The sequence below is a fragment of the Callospermophilus lateralis genome, chromosome 5 (assembly GCF_048772815.1).
Source record: "Callospermophilus lateralis isolate mCalLat2 chromosome 5, mCalLat2.hap1, whole genome shotgun sequence".
NCBI lineage: Eukaryota > Metazoa > Chordata > Mammalia > Rodentia > Sciuridae > Callospermophilus > Callospermophilus lateralis.
In genome coordinates, this window is record NC_135309.1 from 73,809,546 (window position 1) to 73,829,377 (window position 19,832).

General features: G+C 35.8%; 1 protein-coding gene across 6 annotated transcripts in view; it reads right to left on the minus strand.

Annotated features, from left to right (window-relative positions):
• Positions 1–3,070: 3,070 nt before the first annotated feature.
• Matr3 (matrin 3) overlaps positions 3,071–19,832 on the minus strand; it is a 31,666-nt gene continuing 14,904 nt past the window's right edge. For 5 of the 6 annotated variants that reach the window (XM_076856881.1, XM_076856885.1, XM_076856880.1 and 2 more), the window contains 13 exons: positions 18,263–18,324; positions 17,071–17,112; positions 16,654–16,766; positions 16,276–16,328; positions 15,010–15,135; positions 14,368–14,493; positions 14,053–14,220; positions 12,231–12,362; positions 11,688–11,731; positions 11,214–11,589; positions 8,364–8,730; positions 7,754–7,875; positions 3,071–4,285 (listed from right to left, as the gene is read on the minus strand). In XM_076856881.1, coding sequence (XP_076712996.1) covers positions 4,235–4,285; positions 7,754–7,875; positions 8,364–8,730; positions 11,214–11,589; positions 11,688–11,731; positions 12,231–12,362; positions 14,053–14,220; positions 14,368–14,493; positions 15,010–15,135; positions 16,276–16,328; positions 16,654–16,766; positions 17,071–17,112; positions 18,263–18,324 — 1,782 coding nt within the window. In that variant the 3' untranslated portion in view covers positions 3,071–4,234. The remainder of the gene's footprint in view (positions 4,286–7,753; positions 7,876–8,363; positions 8,731–11,213; positions 11,590–11,687; positions 11,732–12,230; positions 12,363–14,052; positions 14,221–14,367; positions 14,494–15,009; positions 15,136–16,275; positions 16,329–16,653; positions 16,767–17,070; positions 17,113–18,262; positions 18,325–19,832) is intronic. The other variant, XM_076856883.1, reaches the window with a different exon arrangement.

The following is a 19,832-nucleotide window of genomic DNA, read 5'->3' on the forward strand; positions in this document are numbered from 1 at the left end:
GTACAGCAATAGATCTCTGGATGGTCCCTAATCCTTTAAATCACCATCACATGGAAACCCATTTAAAATGTAAATTATTGCCAGACAGAGAGGCACATACCTGTAATTCCAGCTGTTTGGAGGCTGAAGCAGGAGGATCAGAAGTTTAAGGCCAGCCTGGGCAACTTTTAGAAAAACCAATCTCAAAATTAAAAAGGGCTTGGAGACACAGTGGTAGAGTGCTCCTGGGTTCCAAAATGCAAATTATCAGTATTTATTCCAAACTCATCAAATTAAAACTCTGGGTCATGCACTGTTCACACCGCCAGATAATTTTGAAGTATATTAACATTTGAAAACCATTGGTACTAAGAAAAAGTGGAGTTCACACACCACTTTCTTGAGTCTAATAAACCTCCAATGGTTTTAAGAACTTTCATAAGTGGATAGGTCCTTTAAATAGAGAAAGGCTGGGGTTGTGGCTCAGCAGTAGAGCACTTTTTTTCTCGCATACGTGCAAAGCCCTGGGTTCCATCCTCAGGACCACATAAAAATAAACAAAAGGTATTGTGCCCGACTAAAAATATATTTAGCTCAAAAATTGGCTCAGGGTCCTTTGTCGGTGAATACCATCTCAAACCCATAACCATTAAACACTTGAACTAGCTTTCAAGTTATACTGAACTACATACTATGATGGATGGAGACCAACAAGTGTCCTCATAGAGATGTAGCACATCTTCTCTTTTGATGTACTGAGGATTCAACCCAGGGGCAATCAACAACTTAACTATGGCCCAAGTTTATTTCAGACAGGACTTGACCTTGAACGTGGTATCCTCTTGCCTCACCCCAGAAAGTATCTGGGATTTTACAGGAACACCACCATACCCAGATCATAGTGCATGAGCTTTTATCAATTAACATGCAAAACACAATGCTCAACTAATAAAATAAATTACATAGTCTTACATTCTTTTCTAACCGTACTACCTGCCACATCACCTTAATGAAAGGGCCAGAGGTATCTCTTCCTCTTAGGAAATCCAGACAAGGGATGTTTTTTAGAAACAGGGCATAGTGGCACACACCTTTAAACCTACTTCCTTGGCAATCTGGGGCAGGAGGGTCACAAGCTAGAGGCCAGCTGAAAGCTGCCCCTCCTTCTTCTGGTAAAAAGTCCCTTATACTCATTATTTAAAAATCTAGGTGCTGGTGGTGTACACCATGTTCACAAATTCATCTTCCTAAATTATCTTCAGAAAAAATCTTTTGAAACAGGATTATGCTGCCCATGCTGGACTTAAACTCAGGCTTAAGTGATCACACCTTCCTAGCCTCCCAAATGGCTGACTACAAGTACAGGACCTTGTGCCCAACAAAATGGAATTACATTAATAGCTACCCAACTGAACTGAAGCCTCATCACTGAGGTCACTTGGTATCCCAATTTAACCATCAATGAATTTAAGGGAAAAAAAATCATGATTTTTTTTGGTATTACAATTTAAACCCAGGGGCGCTTTAGCACTGTTCCCCTTAATCCCCCAGATAGGGTCATGCTAAGTTGCTGAGGCTGGCTTTTTTTAAATTATTTTTTATAGTAGATGGACACAATACCTTAATTTTTTATTTATTTACTTTTTAGTTTTTCGGCGGACACATCTTTGTATGTGGTGCTGAGGATCGAACCTGGGCCGCACGCATGCCAGGTGAGCATGCTACCGCTTGAGCCACATTCCCAGCCCCAATACCTTAATTTTTAAATTTTATTTTTATATGGTGCTGAGGATTGAACCCAGTGCCTCACATGCGCTAGGCAAGCACTTTACCAACTGAGCTATAACCCCAGCGCATGAGGATGGCTTTGAACTTGTGACCCTCCTGCTTCAGCCTCCTTGGTCACTGTGACCACAGGCATGTGCCACTGTGCTTTGCTAAACCCAGGGTATTTCTAAAAGCTTTCATCCCATTTCCAAATAAGACTGAAATCATGACAGGGAAACTTCTTAAACTGCACAATCAGAAGATTTAAGAGGACATGTGCCAGTCTGATCTGATAAATAGATATTAGAAATGTACATTACTAGCAGCTTAATTATGAAAATTTAGGAATTCTAAATGCTATCAGAAAAAAAAAATAAAAAATCTTTAAATCTAACAAAATCTACAATGTTGTACATAACGCTTTCTTCAGCTGCTGTTAGTTAAAAATGGAATAAAACAAGAGGGTAATTAGTAAAAGATAAAATTTAAATTGAAGTGAACTGGCAAGGACTTTTTGTGCATGTTACATTAAAATAGTAATCTACCCTTCAACCAAGGATACTGTAAAAAAGTAAATAAGAATTTAAAGGGAGGGGCGCTGGGATTGTGGCTCAGCAGTAGAGCCCTTGCCCAGCATGGGTGGGAGCCGGGTTCAATCCTCAGCACCACATAAAAATAAAGGCATTGTATTGTGTCCATCTACACCTAAAAAATAAATGTTTAAAAAAAATTAAAAATAAATAAATGGGGGTGAATGGGAACTGGAGATTGAACCCAGGAGTACTTTACCACTGAACTACATATTTCCCCAGTCCTTTTTTTTTTTTTTTTTTTTTAAATCATGAGAAAAACTTTAGGCTTTCACTAAGTCACCAATTTTTGAGGCTGACCTCAAACTCCTCATACTTCTGCCTCCCAAGTTACCAGGATTTGGGATTTTCAAGCATGTGCTGCTGCATCCACCTGGAAACCATAAAATTTTACCCAACTATTTGAAACATCGTTTAATATAATTCAGCTAGGAGTTTCAAATAATCACTACAGATTTTATTTTTAAAAATTAAAAAAATTTTTAGACAACAGATAATTCAACACCAAGAATTCCTACGTAACTATACTGAAAGGCTAGCAGAAGTAATTCTTGTTACTTCATGTCCCAATTCTATAAAGGTACGGACATGACTAAACAAACTTTGCAATTTCTTCACCCTTAATGCTTTAAATCATCCCTCTTAAAAAAAAAAAAAAAAAAAAAAAAAAAAAAAAAAAAATCCCAAAATACATTTTAGTTATGTAACAGGAACAAGAAATCCACCAGTACCAAAAAGTTTAAAATTCAGATCTTTAGTAGCAGTCTTTAGAACACTCACTCTAGATTAAAAAAGTAATAATTTGTTAAAGCATGCACAAAAGTGTAACAGTGAATAAAAATCACAACTGACAAATATATTGGTTAACATTCCAAACATGTATAACCAATGAACATGGCCTAGGATTTTTTTTATTGGTATTCACTTCAGTAACTTGAATCCACAGATATAAGCAGTAAATAACCAGAGTTACAAGTAAACACAGATTATACATGCAAATTTCTGTTCACAAAGGTCACATGTGCAGGTACATGAATTAGAAGCGTGCGTCTAGAATTATGGCCAAACTTTAAAATGCAGAAATGTTGAAATTACATCTTGAAAATATGAAGAGATGGTCTACACACTTCAAAAATCAAATATTGCTTATACCAGCGATGTATGACAGCTATAGGATTCAAGTGACAAGCAGTAGATCTCAAGAAATTAATACTGGTCAAAGAGAACGGGAATATTTTTACATTTCACTGAAAATACATTGACTACTAGAATACAAAACCTAGCAGGAACTCAGGGAAAAATTACAAAATCTAAAGCCAATTACTTAATATTTCTTATTACCTAAACAACAGCATGACATTAAAAGAAAACTGCACCTGCATTTGAATTGCCAATTTCACATGAAGTTCTCTAAAAATGAATGCAACCAAAACAGCTTCAAACTCCAAATGAAAAGTCTGCAAGGCTCAGATTAAAATGTGGAATGTTTCAGATGAAAGTAATAAAAATACAATTGTTTTTGTTCTTTATTGAATGGAATCAAAAATTGACATTTCTTTGAAGCTTGGAACGACTAAATTTCATTTCTCTGAACGGTTCTATGTTATCTTTTACTTAGTGGTGCAAGTTGTCTTAACGTAGCTTATGGAGTCAGTCTCTACAAAGTACTTCTGTCTGTTGCCATTCTGATGAAACAAAAACTATTCTTCATTAACTTAACCGTATGTGTATTTTTTTTTTTGCTATAACACTTAACACATGAACAGACATCTATTATTTTTCCACTAAAACAAAAGAGTACAATAGTTTTCTTCTAACTATCAGTATTGTATTTAAAAAAGGTTAACATTAAAAACAAAGAACCATTGTTTTCTTTGAAATTAAGCTTCTTGAACATATTAAGCCTCCTTCTTCTGCCTGCGTTCTTCTGCCAATTTATTCAGAAATTTCTGAGAAGAAAAAAAATTATAGAAATTAAGGCATGAAGAAAAACATTAACATACATTAATTCTAAAAATTCCATCCAAGCTTAGGGACCCGAGTAAAATTTAAACTAGAAATTTATTAATACTTCAAGAATGAGTTTATTCTCAAGTATACAAAACTCAACTGGTTCAGAGGACACCACAAATAAGGCATGGGGAAAAAAAATGATAAAAATGTGGAAAATGGACACTTCAATTATGCAATTAACCCTAACTATTATAGATGAAAATATAGTCACATAGAATTGGTGCTACTTCAAGAACATAGATTAATTAAAATTGCATGCATTTATTCAATGGTCTTAATTGTTAACAAATGTTTTCAAAGGAATGGTAATAAATATATAAGGCTTGTGGAGCATCAGGTCTTTGTTGTAACTAGTGCTCAACTAAAGCAGTCACAAACAATACTTAATAATCATGCCTGTGTTCCAATAAAATTTTATTTTCAAGAGTAGGCACCTGGGCCACAAATATAGCTTGATGAGCCACCACTAAACTTGAGACTTCTAATCTAGAGTTCCTAGACATGAGCTCTACTAAAGACACCAATTCAAGCACAGAAATAATTTAAAAATCTAATCCCCAGTTGGGCTGGGGATGTGGCTCAAGAGGTAGGGTGCTCGCCTGCCATGTGTGCGGCCTGAGTTCGATCCTCAGCACCACATAATACAAAGATGTTGTGTCCGTCGAAAACTAAAAAAAAATAAATATTAAAAAATTCTCTAAAATAAAAAAAAAAAGATGAAAGCCATGATGTGTGGCTTTCCTTTAATAAATAAAATACCAAAAGTTTCTTTACTTCTTTTGTCAAAATGTGTCAACTCTGGTTACTGTAAATTGATGGGAGGCTTATAAGCTATTATATCCTTAAAGAGAGAATGAACACCAATAACCCCCACAAAACACCCAATTATCAATTTATCATATATTAGCAAGGTACTATATTTCCTAATAGTTGACAATTTTTTTCTTTCTTTCTTTTTTTTTTTTTTGGTATTAGGGATTGAACCAAGGGTTGCTTTACCACTGAGCCACATCCTCCAGCCCTTGTGAATATTCTACTTGTACATTTCATTTATTTATTTATTTAATGTGGTGCTGAGGATCAAACCCAGTGCCTCACACATGCAAGGCAAGCACTCTACAACTGAGCCACAACCCCAGCCCTGACAAAGTTTCTTTTTAATAGAAGGAAATAATGAAATGAGCCACCTCCAACAGACCAAATATGAGCACCTAGAAACCACTTTCATACTATTCCTATACTAATTTAATAAAAAACAAAATCCCAGTGGCTTGGGAGTCTAGGAGGAGAAGTTTAAGTTCAAAGCCAGCCTTAGCAATTTAGTAATGCCCTGTCTCTAATATTCATCCATTCGCTTGTTTGTTTGTTGTTGGCAGGTCTTTATGTGGTGCTGAGACTCGAACCCAGTGCCTCACACATGCAGGGAAAGAGTGCTTCCACTTAGTTTTCTAACCCTGAACAGCTTAAAATCAAAGAAAGCAAAAATATTACACTAGGTTCAGTGGTATGGTACATGCTTTTAATGTGCAGGAGGGTCCTGGGTTAAATCCCCACTATACACATACATGCACAAACAACTGCAGTTACTGCTGAGAATAAACACCATACTTTTGTCATATCCATAATTGTAAGAGACATATAGGTAGAAAGAATAGTTATATTCAGGCTTGAGTTGTAGCTCAATGGTAAAGCACTTGCCTAGCAAGAGCCTAGCACCACATTAAATATAAATTAAAAAATAGTTATATTAAAAAGAAACAAAAGTGATGTAGGCAGGAACAATAATTACTTCTAAATAATTATCCATCTAGTCAACATAGAAAATGTTTTTGATAACTGACTGCTGTACAGGTTGAATGTCCCTTACCTGGACAGGTCCTAGGGATTACAAGTATTTTGAACTTCAGATTTCTGAATGTGTGCAAAAGCGAAAGGAGATATTGTGCACTGTACAAGACCCAAGTCTAAATAAAAAATTAATTTATATTTTATTTTATGAATATCTTATGCACATAGCCCGAAGGCAGTTTCTTTTCTTTTTACTGTGTGGTGCTGGAAATTAAATCCAGAGATTCATTCATGCTACCCAAGTGTTCTCTCGCTGAGCTCTAGCTCCAGCTCCTGAAAGTACTTTTATATAATATTTTTAGAGTACCTTTGACAATGATCTACTACATGAGGTCAGGAGTGGAATTTTATACTTATAGCATCATGTTGGTTCTCAAAAGTTTGATGCTGGATTTCCATATTAGGGACACTCAACATGTTGAGGGCTGGGGTTGTAGCTCAGAGTTAGAGTGCTCACCTTGTATGAGAAAGGCACTGGGCCTTGATCCTCAGCACCACATAAAAATAAAAAGGTACTGTACATCTACAACTTAAAAATAACTGAAGAGTAGGGTGGGGTTGTGGCTCAGTGGGAAAGTGCTCGTTTGGCATGCAAGAGGCATTAGGTTTGATCCTCAGCACCACATAAATGTAAAATGAAGACATTGTGTCCACCTAAAACTTAAGAATAAATATTAAAAAAAAAATGGAAGAGTGTCATTACTGGGAAATAATGTTGGTAAAAAAATTACATAGGGACATGGCATTGTACAAAGTTGATAAAGCCTTACATTATCTCACTTGGAATTTAGACCTCTAGCATCTACACATATTACCCACCATGTGTGTGGTGTTTTTTGATTTTAATTTTTAATATTTATTTTTCAGTTTACTTTCAGCAAGTGGACATCTTAGTTCTGGCATCAGAGATGTACTTACCACATTCCCCCAGCCATCTCTTTTTTTTTTTTTTTTTTTTTTTAATATTTATTTATTTTTCAGTTCTCGGCAGACACAACATCTTTCTTTGTATGTGGTGCTGAGGATCGAACCCGGGCCGCACCCATGCCAGGTGAGTGCCCTACTGCTTGTGCCACATCCCCAGCCCGTGTTTGTTTATTTTTGGGTACCAAGGATGAAATCAAGGGTATTAAAACCACTGAGCCACATCGGTCTGTTGTCTTCTTTTAAATTTTGAGATAAGGTCTCCTTAAGTTGCTAAGGCTGGCTTTGAACTTGTGATCCTCTCCTGCCTCCCTGGGAGTATAGGTATGTGGCAAAAGGCCCAGCACATTTGGGTGTTTTTAATTATATCAGATAATTTATAATATAGCTAGATATTACTAAATTTTCTTTATTTAATTGGAGTTAACTATGAAAAGAGACTCAATAGATGTTTCTAGAATCCGTTAAACTGCTTAAAGCCCATCAATTGAAAGAAAATATCTTCAGCCTAAAGCACTGCACTGGGTCCAGAAACACAACACATTTATTTTACTCATCTCATTTTAATTCTGTAACTTAAATAATTTGTTAGTTTTCACCAAAGAGCTCTCCTCTTTTAGATTCCGCCTTACCTTTAATTTCTGATAATGAGGAAGGCTGCTGCAATGAGTATTCTTTGCAACTTCTTCATTTGTATAAAAGAGTGAACACAGCTTACAGTAAAACCCTGTTTTAGGTATCACATAGTCTATACCTAGAAACGCAAACATACATTCTTACAAATTAAGTAAATTGAGTAGTCTCAAATTGTTCCTCCTATCAATATAACTTGAATCAGACAACATAACTGTGGGAAGTTCCATATGTCCTAAGCTATAAACAAAATAAACCCAAAGCCACAATATTAATAGTTCAAGATCCCACCTAACTGTACTCTTAAAAACTAAAAGACAGAAATATAACACAGAAACACTAAACAAAAAGCAATGAGTAATTTTCTGAAAACTATGAGCAGAGAGACTGTGGAATAATAACATAATACAAAATCAAGAGACATGTGGAAGAAGAAAAGAGAATGTTATTACTTAGGTGTACGAACTATTCCCCACTGGAATAAATAAATCAAAAAACCCATAACAAGCTAGTTTAACATACTATCAAAGCTTATATTACATAAAAGCAAAATTTACATATTATTTTAGTAAGGGGGATAGGAGAGAATAACAAAGCCTTAAAGCTCACCAACAGGAACGTTGGGTTGGTATGGTCCAATTCTGTACTCATCTGGGATTGTATAGTCTTCCTTGTTTTCTTCACTTTGGCCATCTGCATTTTCACTTGTATCTTTGTTGGGGTCATCAGCAGTCTCAGCAGATTCAGCACCTGGTTCTGTATTTTCCTCATTTTTTATTCCATTTTCCAACGCTGCTTCATTTTCTTGATCAAGTTCCTCGATCTTGTCCACCTTAATTTCAACCAAACCATCATCATTTTTGTCACCAGATTTAAATGCCATGCCCGATTTACGAAGTTTCTGAAGTTCCGAATCTTCCTCATCACCAACCTCATCTAGAGTGACAAAACCTTCCATACTCCCTGGGAAACGACGCTGTTAAGAAAGACAAATTTACTCTGCAACAATTATCCTGCAGCATCCCTTCCATTTGTTTTACTTGAACGGAAAGGGATAGCGCGTCTTTTGTCTTTATTCAATTCTCTCAAAAATGCTAACCTTTTCCTTTCACTCCCCCCAAATCACGTGTAACTTTTTTTTTGTGGTACTGGGGATCAAACTAACTCAGGGACACTTTATCAATGAGTCATATCTGCAGCTTTTTATTGGGGATGGGATACCAGGTTAGATTAAACTCAGGAGCACTCAACTACTGAGCCACTATTCTGTATTTTATGTAGAGACAGGGCCTGAAATTCTTAGCACCCCGCTTTTTCTGAGACTGGATTCGAACTCAAGATGCTGTCTCAAGTCTTCTGAGCTGCTGGGATTATAGGAGTGTGCCATTATGCCTCCCCGCAGCTTATTTGAGATTTATTTTTTATTTTGAGGGGTTCTGCTAAGCTGCCAAGGCTGGCCTCAAACTTGGGATTCTCCTACCTCAGCCTCTGGAGTTGTTGGGATTGCACCATTGTTCTTGACACTGATGATTTTTATGACAATTTAGTTTGTTTCAAATTTAAATAATGGGGCTGGGATGGGGTTTAATGGTAGTGCTCTTGCCTAGCATGTGAGAATCCTTGGACTTGACTGTAAGTACTGGAAAATAATAAAGAACAGGGCTGGGGATGTAACTCAGTGGCAGTGAGTACTTCATCAATAGATGTGCCAAGTCCTGGATTTCATCCCCAGCACCAAAAACAAAAACTAATGAAAGGCCTGACTCATACAAAGAAAGTAACTGATATAAGACTATTCATTTCCACACTTTCCGAGACTATTATGCGGCTAAGACATGTGTCACAGAATGGATTTGATAAAAGCAGTTGAGTAACATTCTCTGCAAGACAATACCTTGCAATATAACTTTTGTTGAGAAAACCCCTCAAGTTTGATACAGTGTAATCATTAAGAAAACAAGTTCTACTGCATGACTATTTAGGTTTAAATTTTGGATCTACTATTTAGAAGCAGTACAAACTATGACAAGTTATTGAACTTCTCCAGAATTCAATTCCCTAAATTCAGAAATGGAAAAGGGCTGGATAGTGTAGCTCAATGAGAGTGTTTAGCTAGTGTTCATGAGGTACCAGGGATTCAATCCCCAGAACCATAAAAACAAAAACCCTGATTTATGGAAAGGGGTTTAATAATGGTACCTACTACATGTTTACTGTGAAGATTTAAATGCACATATATAAAGAGCTTAGAAAAATTTATGGCATTTATTAGTGCTCAATCATTAACTTTCTACAAGGGTAAACATTATTACACAATGACCATATACTTCAGGCAGAATAATAAACTAATATATAAGCTGTGAGACCAAGCCATTAAAACTTTCAGGTTAAAAGGAAATATTAAGTCTTCTTTCATTTTTGGTACTGGGGAATTGAACCTGTGAGTGCTTAAGCACTGAGCCACATCCCCATCCTTTTTTTTTTCTTTTTTTTTTTAAAGAGAGAGTGAGAGAGGAGACAGAGAGAGAGAGAGAGAGAGAGAGAGAGAGAATTTTTTTTTGATATTTATTTTTTAGTTATCGGCGGACACATCTTTGTTTGTACGTGGTGCTGAGAATCGAACCCGGGCCACAAGCATGTCAGGTGAGCGCGTTACCACTTGAGCCACATCCCCAGCCCTCCCCATCCTTTTTTATTTTTTATTTTGATACAGGGTCTTGCCAAGTTGTTAGGACTATGAACTTGCAACTCTCCTGCCTCAGCCTCTGGCAGTATTTCTTTTCTTTTTTTGAGATGGGAAACTCAATGTTGCCTAGGCTAGCTTCAAACTAAAGATCCTTCTGCCCCAGCCTCATTCCCAAGTGCCAGGAATTACAGGCATGATACCACACCACACCTATCTTAACCCTCATTTCACCATGTCATCATTTTATCACATTTTACCTCAACATGCCAGGGTTGTGGTACTGGGGATCATTTTACTTTTTAGCATGTAATAAATTTTTATATTTATATCCTTATATATAACTTATTTTCTAGTAAAAATTGTTTTTAAATCAAAGTACCTACTAAGCCCACATTTCTCAAATAGGATAAATTCTTTAAATTATGTTTGATCAGTTAACCTACTGCAAACTCAAACCCCATCTTTTTTTAATATAAGCTGAACTCTAAGGATGTCCTACGAGTACTTTTATATGACCACTATAATACAGAAGAATATGTAAGTTATGCCTCATTACTAAGAAGTTCTCTTTTCAAATTAGCTGCTGCTTTGTTAGAACTACAATAAAATGTTCTATTTATTTATTGCAGAGATTTTACTTTTATATCTTTTTGTTTTGTTTTTCTGATACTAGTAACATACTTCTCATTATTGGGCCCTGCTTCAGTAAATAATCTGAAAAAATTATATATATTATTCTATAAAAACAATTCAATATAAAATCTCTTATTTACCTTTTTAAGCTTTTTCTTTGCTGCTGCTGAAGCACTTGCATTTGCATCTTTTTTTACAGCTTTATCTGAAGGTTCCTTTTTCCCATCAGAAGTCACATCACCTAAATTAGCAAGATCAGTCTCATCTCCCACAGAACTGCCACTTTCTAGAAGTGCGGCTGCTTCTTCTTCATCTACAAGTAGCTCATCTTCAGATTCCAGAAGCATATTAGGTTCCTGTTCTGTCTGGTCATCCTTTGTATCTTTCTCGCCATCTTCACCTGACTTCTCTTCTTGTTCTTTACCTTCAGTTGTACTTTCAGTCTTCTGAGAACCATCAGTTTTAGATTTCTTATCACTTGGAGATTCTTTGCCATCTGGAGAATAAGATCTTTTTCTGAAATTAAAAAGATGCACCACAATGAATTTTGGGGGGGTTGGAAAAATAAAAATTTAACATACTAATGCATATAAAAATATAAAAAATGAAATTACCGGGATTTGTCTTTTTTCAGTAAGTCAATACCTCGGTTGGGAATCTAAAAAGAGAAGAAACATTTTGCAGATGTGAAATAACTGCATCAACATATACTCATTTATAGAATATATGGTCATCTATTAACATTTGGTGGCCATCCTTACATAATTAACTCAATTCAATCCCTGTTACCATGCCCAAGAACTCAAACAGGATACTCAGTTCATCAAAATCACCAAACAGAGTGTATAATAAACATTCTGGTAACAAGCTGTTCAATCAAAATTTTAGTTATAAAGACACTTCTGCCACTAGAGAAAACCAGAAAAAAGGGTGTTGTCTTTCAATAATCAATTCTTATAAAAATCTGAACAAGAATGCTGTGGTATCAGCTAGCTGGGCACAATAACGTGCACAAGTAGTCCACTTTCTTGGGACTAAGGTTGGGGCATAAGGACTACATGAGTCCAGAAGTTAGGGGGGCCAGATTGTGCAATACAGCCAGAGTCTGTCACTTAATAATTAAGTTTTTTCATGATGAGAAATCAAGCAGTACATACCCTCAGTACTAGTTTTTTATATTTCTCAGAAAGGTCAACCTTAACACATCTCCCCTGAAACCAAAGGGCTTTTTTCAGACAATGGTCAACCATTGCCATTGCATCTTCTCTGGTCTCCATCTCAATAAAGGCCTAAAATAAAGAAAACTCATTAAGGATATCAATTCTCAGAATTGTACAGTAATATTTGTTCTATTCTCATTAGGAAAACTTAATCATTAACATAGCAACACTTTAAAAAAAACTGAGCCACAATGAAAAAAGGCAGTGGACAACCTATCAGGTTTATTAAGTCCCTAAAGTCACTATAGCATCAAACAAAACCATTTTTAAACTGGGTGCAGTGGCTTGGGAGGCTGAGAAAAGAGGATCATGAGTTGAAAGCCAGCTTCAGCAGAGTCGAAGCACTAAGCAACTCAGTGAGACCTTGTCTCTAAGTAAAACACAAAAAGGGCTGGGGATGTGGCTCAGTGGTTAAGTGCCCCTGGGTTCAATCCCTAGTACCAAAACCAAACAAACATAAAACCATTTTTATGCTGTCTTTCTGCAAAAAATAAATAAATAAATCAACTTAGTAGATATTAACACAGATAATAAAAATCATGCATGGCACCACATCCCCAGTCCTTTTATTATTTTTGGTAATGGGGATTGAACACAGGGGCACTGGACCACTGAGCCACATCCCTAGTCCCATTTTGTATTTTATTTAGAGACAGGGTCTCATTGAATTGCTTATTGTCTTGCTAAGGGTGGCTTTGAACTTGCGATCCTCCCATCTCAGCTGCTGGGATTACAGGTGTGTGCCACCACACTGTGCCATGGCTATCCCCGGCCCTTTTAAAAAATATTTTATTAGAGCGGCTGGGGCTATGGTTAAGTGGAAGCACACTTGCCCTGCATGTGTGAGGCACTGGGTTCGAGTCTCAGTACCATATAAAGGCCTGCCAACAACGAATAATAAACAAGCAAGCAAGCAAGCAAGCGAATGGATGAATATTAGAGACAGGGCATTACTAAGTTGCTAAGACTGGCTTTGAACTCAAAATTCTCCTTCTAGACTCCCAAGCCACTGGGATTATAGAATGTGTCATTGCCCCTGGCTATCAAATCTCTGGAATACAAGCATGGGACAATTTAGCCATTAATTTCAGATTTGGAAAAGCCTATAATATACTTATAAAACACTCTCAATGAGACAGGAGAAATAGAGAGGTGCTAAGCAACTCAGTGAGACCCTGTCTCTACAAATAAAATAGGGCTGAGGATGTGGCTCAGTGGCCGAGTTCCCCTGAGTTCAATTCTAGTACCAAAACAAACAATAAAAGAAAAACCTCCAAAACAAACAACAAAAAGAAGTGGGTGTTATCAATTTGGTAACATAAAACAAGAAGCCAAACTGCAGCCTGAATTTGCTGGGATTACAGAATCTCAGCAAACCTGAAGACTGAAGCAGGAGCATCACACTTTGAGGCCAGCCCCAGTCAACTTAGCAAGACCCTATCTCAAAATTCAAAAATAAAAAGGGCTGTGGGCACAGGGGATGTAGCTCAGTGGTAGTTCCCTGGGTTCAAAACCAGGACTACACAAAACAAAACAAAAACTAAAAGCTTTTTATTATCAGAATTTATTCAATGCTTTGTATGCATACCTACTATGGGGAAAAAAATCTCAGTCATTATATAGCTAAGAAGACATATGTATTTTCTTTTTGGTACTGGGAGTCCAATCTAGAAACTTAAACATTATACAATGGCTCAACCACTAAGCTATATTCTCAGCCAAATGAAATATTTTAAAAAGTAATTTATGAATTTATTACCTGACTTTTCATCCTCATCAATATATAATTCTTTATTTTCCCATACGGCTCAGCAAGCTTAAGGACAGCACTATCAGAATAGCCAGAATGGGGTAAATTGCTGAGGTGTATCACACGTCCAAGCTCTTGCTTTTGATCAAACTTCTGATCTGGCTTCCCTTCAGGTTTCTTTAAAAGGGGAAAAAAGGAAAGGAAACTGTTGGTCAATCCTATTTTTTTAAAACAGCAATTTAAAATAGACAAAGTTAATAAAATGATGTATTGAGTGGTTACCTATATATAACCTGGAGGATTAGGGGAGGGGGGAGAGGATACCTTTATTCTTTTATACTTCTGGGATAAATGAACTCTCACTGGTTTGCCAAATACTAATGCTGGTGTGGTTGTATAATAATCCACTGCAGCCTGAGCATCTTCTGTTGTTGCCATTTCAATAAATGCCTAAAATTGTTAAAAAAAAAAAAAAAAAAAAAAAAAAAGATTTTTTTCCCAATAAGATGATATTTCCCCAACATTTCTAGATGTTGCATTTCATCACTGAATAGGAAGCACTTTCAAGAAATGTAAACAAAAGACTTGTGTTGACAATTTGCTGTTTTATTAAAAGTTACCCGAAACTATATTCATGGTAATAACTATCACTTATTATGCTCATTGCTGAAAAATGATTTAGCATCATTTAGGACATAGGTCTGAAAAAGTTTTCCAAAGAATTTTACTTTTACTGCCTTTATAGTAGTATAATAACAACACTACTACTTATAGATCACAACATACAAAGTTTCTAATAATCAATTACTACTAGAATATTATTTGAGCTATTCAACTATTGGCTTTTCCTTTATTACACTCCCGGTCCATGATTTATATACATGGATTTCATTCCTTTTCTGATTCAATATCAATTCAGAAAATACCTTAATGGTATTAGTAAACAATACTTATTTCAATTCATACCTCATTAATTTTATTTAGAATTAGATGGTTTGAAATGACTCCAAAAGGTTCCACCAGCTGCAACAGTTGGTACCTCAAGTTTTTCCCTCGCTGAAAATCCATGATGTGAACAACTCGGCTAGTTTCCTATTCATTGGGGAGAAAACTCAAGTCAATATATGTGTGTGTGTGTGTGTGTGTGTGTGTGTGTGTGTGTGTGTGTGTGTGTGTATATATTATATATGATACTGGGGACTGAATCCAGGCACAGAGCCACATCCTCAGCCCTTTTTACATATTTTATTTAGAGACAAGGGCTCAATGAGTTGCTTAGGTCCTTGGTAACTTGCTAAGGCTGGTTAACCACTCAAGACATAAAGTTGCTTGAACTTGTGATCCTCTTGCCTCAGCTTCCCGAGCTGCTGGGATTACAGGTGTGCCCAGCTATAAGTTTTTAAAAAGCCAACAAGAGCCAGGTGCAGTGGTAGACTGCTGTAATCCCAGAGACTTGGGAAGTTTAAGTAGAGGCAGAGGCAAGAGGATTACAAGTTCAAAACCAGCCCCAGCAAGTTAGCAAGACTCTTGTCTCAGAATAAAAACCTGGAAGTGACCCAGTGCTTAAGAACTCTTGGGTTCAATCTCCAGTACATATAAAAAACAGAAACAAAAAACCCAAGCAAAAAACAAGCAGCCAGGTGTGGTGGTGCATGCTTATAATCCCAGCAGCTTGCAAGGCTGAAGCAGGAGGATCATGAGTTCAAAGCCAAAAGGAGGTACTAAGCAACTCAGTGAGACCCTGTCTCTAAATGTAGCACAATGGTATAGAGCACAGACTTAGCAAGCTCAAGGTTCTGGAGACTTAAGAAGTTAAAGTAACATGAAACACATCATCCATTAGAATTTTATAGTCTAATTAACCACAAAAGTATTTAACGTTCCAGAATTTTAAAACTTCATAGCAATTTAAATGTCACTGTAATAAATTCTTTCTGCTTAAATCCAAGTGGTTATAATGATCACCAAGGTTTTCAGTCTCTATTGTCTTTTAAATATAATGTTGTATACATAACTGGGTAGCAAGTTCCTTAGATGCCAATTCAAGGTGAGATTTTTTTTAAGACTGTGTGGTATACCAGTCATTTAAAAATCTAATGATTTTCAAACTATCGACACTCTTCCTATAGTAAGAACCTCAATGAAAATTAAATTAGTTAAGTATTTACGTTAAACTACAAACCCACCCCCAAACAGAAAATAAAATAAAAAGCACTTGGCTACATTACTGACCACTCTGCCTTTTTGCATGTGTCTAGGTCCTTGCAGATTTCCGTTTCCAGCACCTTTGGGGGAGGTGGGAAGAAAGTTTATCTTAAGTACACTTTCTATAACAAGCCATTTTAATGAAAAAGTATACATAATTTTCAATCAGAAATTAAAAAACATTGGAGACACAAATATAGTTCACTAGCAGAATGTTTGCCTCACATGCAGAAGGCCCTGGGTTTGATTCCCCGTACTATTTAAAAACAAACAACCCCCCAAATATTACAAATGCCTGGCTGTTTTTTCATGCTGTTATTTTTTTTGAACAATATTCGAACTTAAATTTTATGACCAAAAAGTAATATGAAAAAAGTTAATATGAATTTCATTTCATATAATTACCCAGATTTCCTCTTGGCCCAACTGCTGGTCCCCCAAGATGAAAGGAGGGGGGTGGAGGTCCCAAAATTCCTGGTGCCGGGTTTGTAGACTGCTGCAACATGAATGGATCACCCCTAGTAATGTGAAGAAAATATGAAAAACAAAGAGGTGCATCAGAAGTAAGATTTACAAGTATCCTTTGTACAACTATGACAACTTTATTTGAGGGCTTTATATATGATATAACTAGGGGAAAATCCATAACAATAAAAGAATAAAAGTTACTACACAGTTTTATAAAAATTCCTTAAGACAGTGATTTTTAATCTCTAAAATTCAGCAATGAAATTCTAAAATATTTATAAATATTGAAAGTTAAACCTGGATTCCTTACATTGATCTCCTGTACAAACAATAGCTTAAAATTTTTTAACTTACATTGTGTGTCCTGTATCATTGTCAGGATTCCATTCTGGGTAGCTTTAAAAAGACCAGAAAATTAACTTTAAAATAAAACTGTCCTTTTCACAAAGTAACCTTGTTTGGCCTCTAAAATAGAGATAATTTATTAGTAAAGTTATCTGAGAGTCTAAATGTTAGAAACATTACAGTTTTAAAGTATGTAATATATTTCAAAAGAACTTCAAAACAGTCCAAACCAATGTGAATCAACTTGTCTCGTATTGCTTGCAAATGTAGGCAATGTATATTGAAACTAAATGATCCCTGTATTTGTTAAATTAAGAGGAAGAAAAATGTTGAACAAAGAATTAGAATTGTGGGTTATATAGAAAAACAAGAACAGATTGCCAGGTTTTGCTTCCCTAATAGTGAGTCTCAAGAACATATATGAGTTATGACAATAGAAAGAACAGCCTCAAGTGATCGAGGCATATATAAAAATTTCAGCTTCAGTAAACAATGGGCATGATGCTGTTTTAGGCAGTTTCTTTACGAATTCCACATTGCTATAGCAGCCTAAACTTAGCAACTAAGGTGTCTCAAAAGAAAGAAAAGAAAAAAAAAAAAAGCCATGAGGGATTTTGCATGATAAACTAGTAACTTTTAATTAATCATATCATCTATATTTTTAGAGCACATATTCACTATTATTTTAAAATGCTATCATGAATCTTCTAAGTTTCAAAGGCTTTCATTTAGTTCATTAAAAATTCCACCTGTTGCTGGGCGTGGTGGCACACGCCTGTAATCCCAGCAGGTCAGGAGGCTGAGACAGGAGGATGGAGATTTCAAAGCCAGCCTCAGCAAAATCGAGGCAACATAATGAGACCCTGTCTCTAAATAAAATACAAAAAATAGCTGGGAATGTGGCTCAGTGGTTGAGGATTCCCATATTTAATACCTAGTACCACCCCCCCAAAAAAATCCACTTGTATAAAAATGCCCAATATGTATTTACCTTAGAAATAAAATCAAACCATGAAGTGTCACCATTATGCATCTAATAATCAATGCAAGATTAAAGATTTAGATATATTATCTGTAATTAGTATTGCCCACACAGTATCAATTATGTCGCTATTACAAGTAATATGGTAAACTACCCAAAACCAATAAAGGTTGTTTCTGATTCAGGATAGGATGCTTTAAAGGTATTTCAAACTCCTACATTTCAAGAAGAAGCTGGCATCGGCGACTGTGACTTGCTCCATTGATATGTTGACTCCACTCCTGCAGCAAAGTAAATTAGTAGAATTAACAAAAATAAAGCTTAAAATATTTTCATCTGAACCATACAAACTCTAGGATGTTAATGCCTATGCAGTTTCATAGGCTATACAAACACTCGATTCATTAAATCACACTGATTTAATTTAAAGCCATTATTGAGTCCTTGAAACTTGATCCTGCCCTCAAATACGCTGTGCACATTCTTGGAAAAACTGGATTAATATTAACTTGGTCAACATACTTAAGAATACTGACACAGAAAAGATATAGAATTTAAAAAGATCAAGTACAGTGACCTTGAGATCAGTTAAACGTATTAACTTCTGTTATAGACCAAACAGAAATATTCGCTATTAGAACTGCTACTTTACAACATTCTAAATGATAAAATATCCATGTTTGTAAACACTTTTTAGAAAATGTATAAATGTGAATAATTAAATATAAAAACTTTAGTTCCACCCAGATTTTGAAGCATGCATGTAGTGAAAAATGCACAATAATTTACATTGCCTTAAAAAGGTAACATTATTTAACAGAAATGTATTCTCTAGAAAATGCTCCCCATTTACCCAAAAATCAAGTAACCATATTTCCCAAAAATAGAAAAGCAATTTTAAGTCTGTGTCCAAATTTTAAACAGGGAAACATTATGTTTTTATTAACATTTGCTCCTCTGTGGCTTTTTTAAAATTAGAGGAACTAAATTTATTTTTATTTTTGGTACCAGAGATTGACCAGTGGTGCATTTAACCACATTCCTAGCTCGTTTACTAATCTTTTTTTTTTTTTTTTGAGACATGGTCTAGCCAAGTTGCTGAAGCTGGCTTTGAACTCGCAATCCTCTTAAAACAGCCTCCCAAACTGATGGGATTACAGGTGTGCGCCACTGCGCTAAGCTCTAAATTTGTATTTAATAAATGTTCCTGTCCTTGGGGGGGGGGGGGCGGGAATTCAGTTACCTTTTTAGCCATTATGAGAGGCAAAAAACTGATGTCTGCTGCCAAATTGTCTAGGTTCCACTCCTAAATTGCATGTGACTAGATGTTATTTCTTAGTCCAAAGCTATTGAAATTCATTGTGACAATATTCTCATAGGAATGTTGTGAAAAATGAGTTAATAAAAGGCAAACTGCTTCAGAACACTGGGAAGCACATGGCAAGTGCTCTCAAGGAAAACAGGGTGAATCATCATTGTACCGCTCATAAATCCATCTCATTTTACAACTTATTATTCCCAAATTCCCACAATGAGGCAATTTCTGTAACACCTTTTATATCTACACAGTTATAAGGGGAATATAAATGTACTCAGGCAATGTGTTTTTATACCTAAATCGAGGAAGGATAGGAGGTCTCGGCTAAACAAAAACATGGTACCAGACTTTTAAGATACAGAGTTATGAAAAACTTCATAATATTTTATAAATGGAACTTTAACTTTTAAAGAGTAATTTACATTAATTACCACAGTTTATGTACATTCCTATGCCCCAAGGGAATTAACT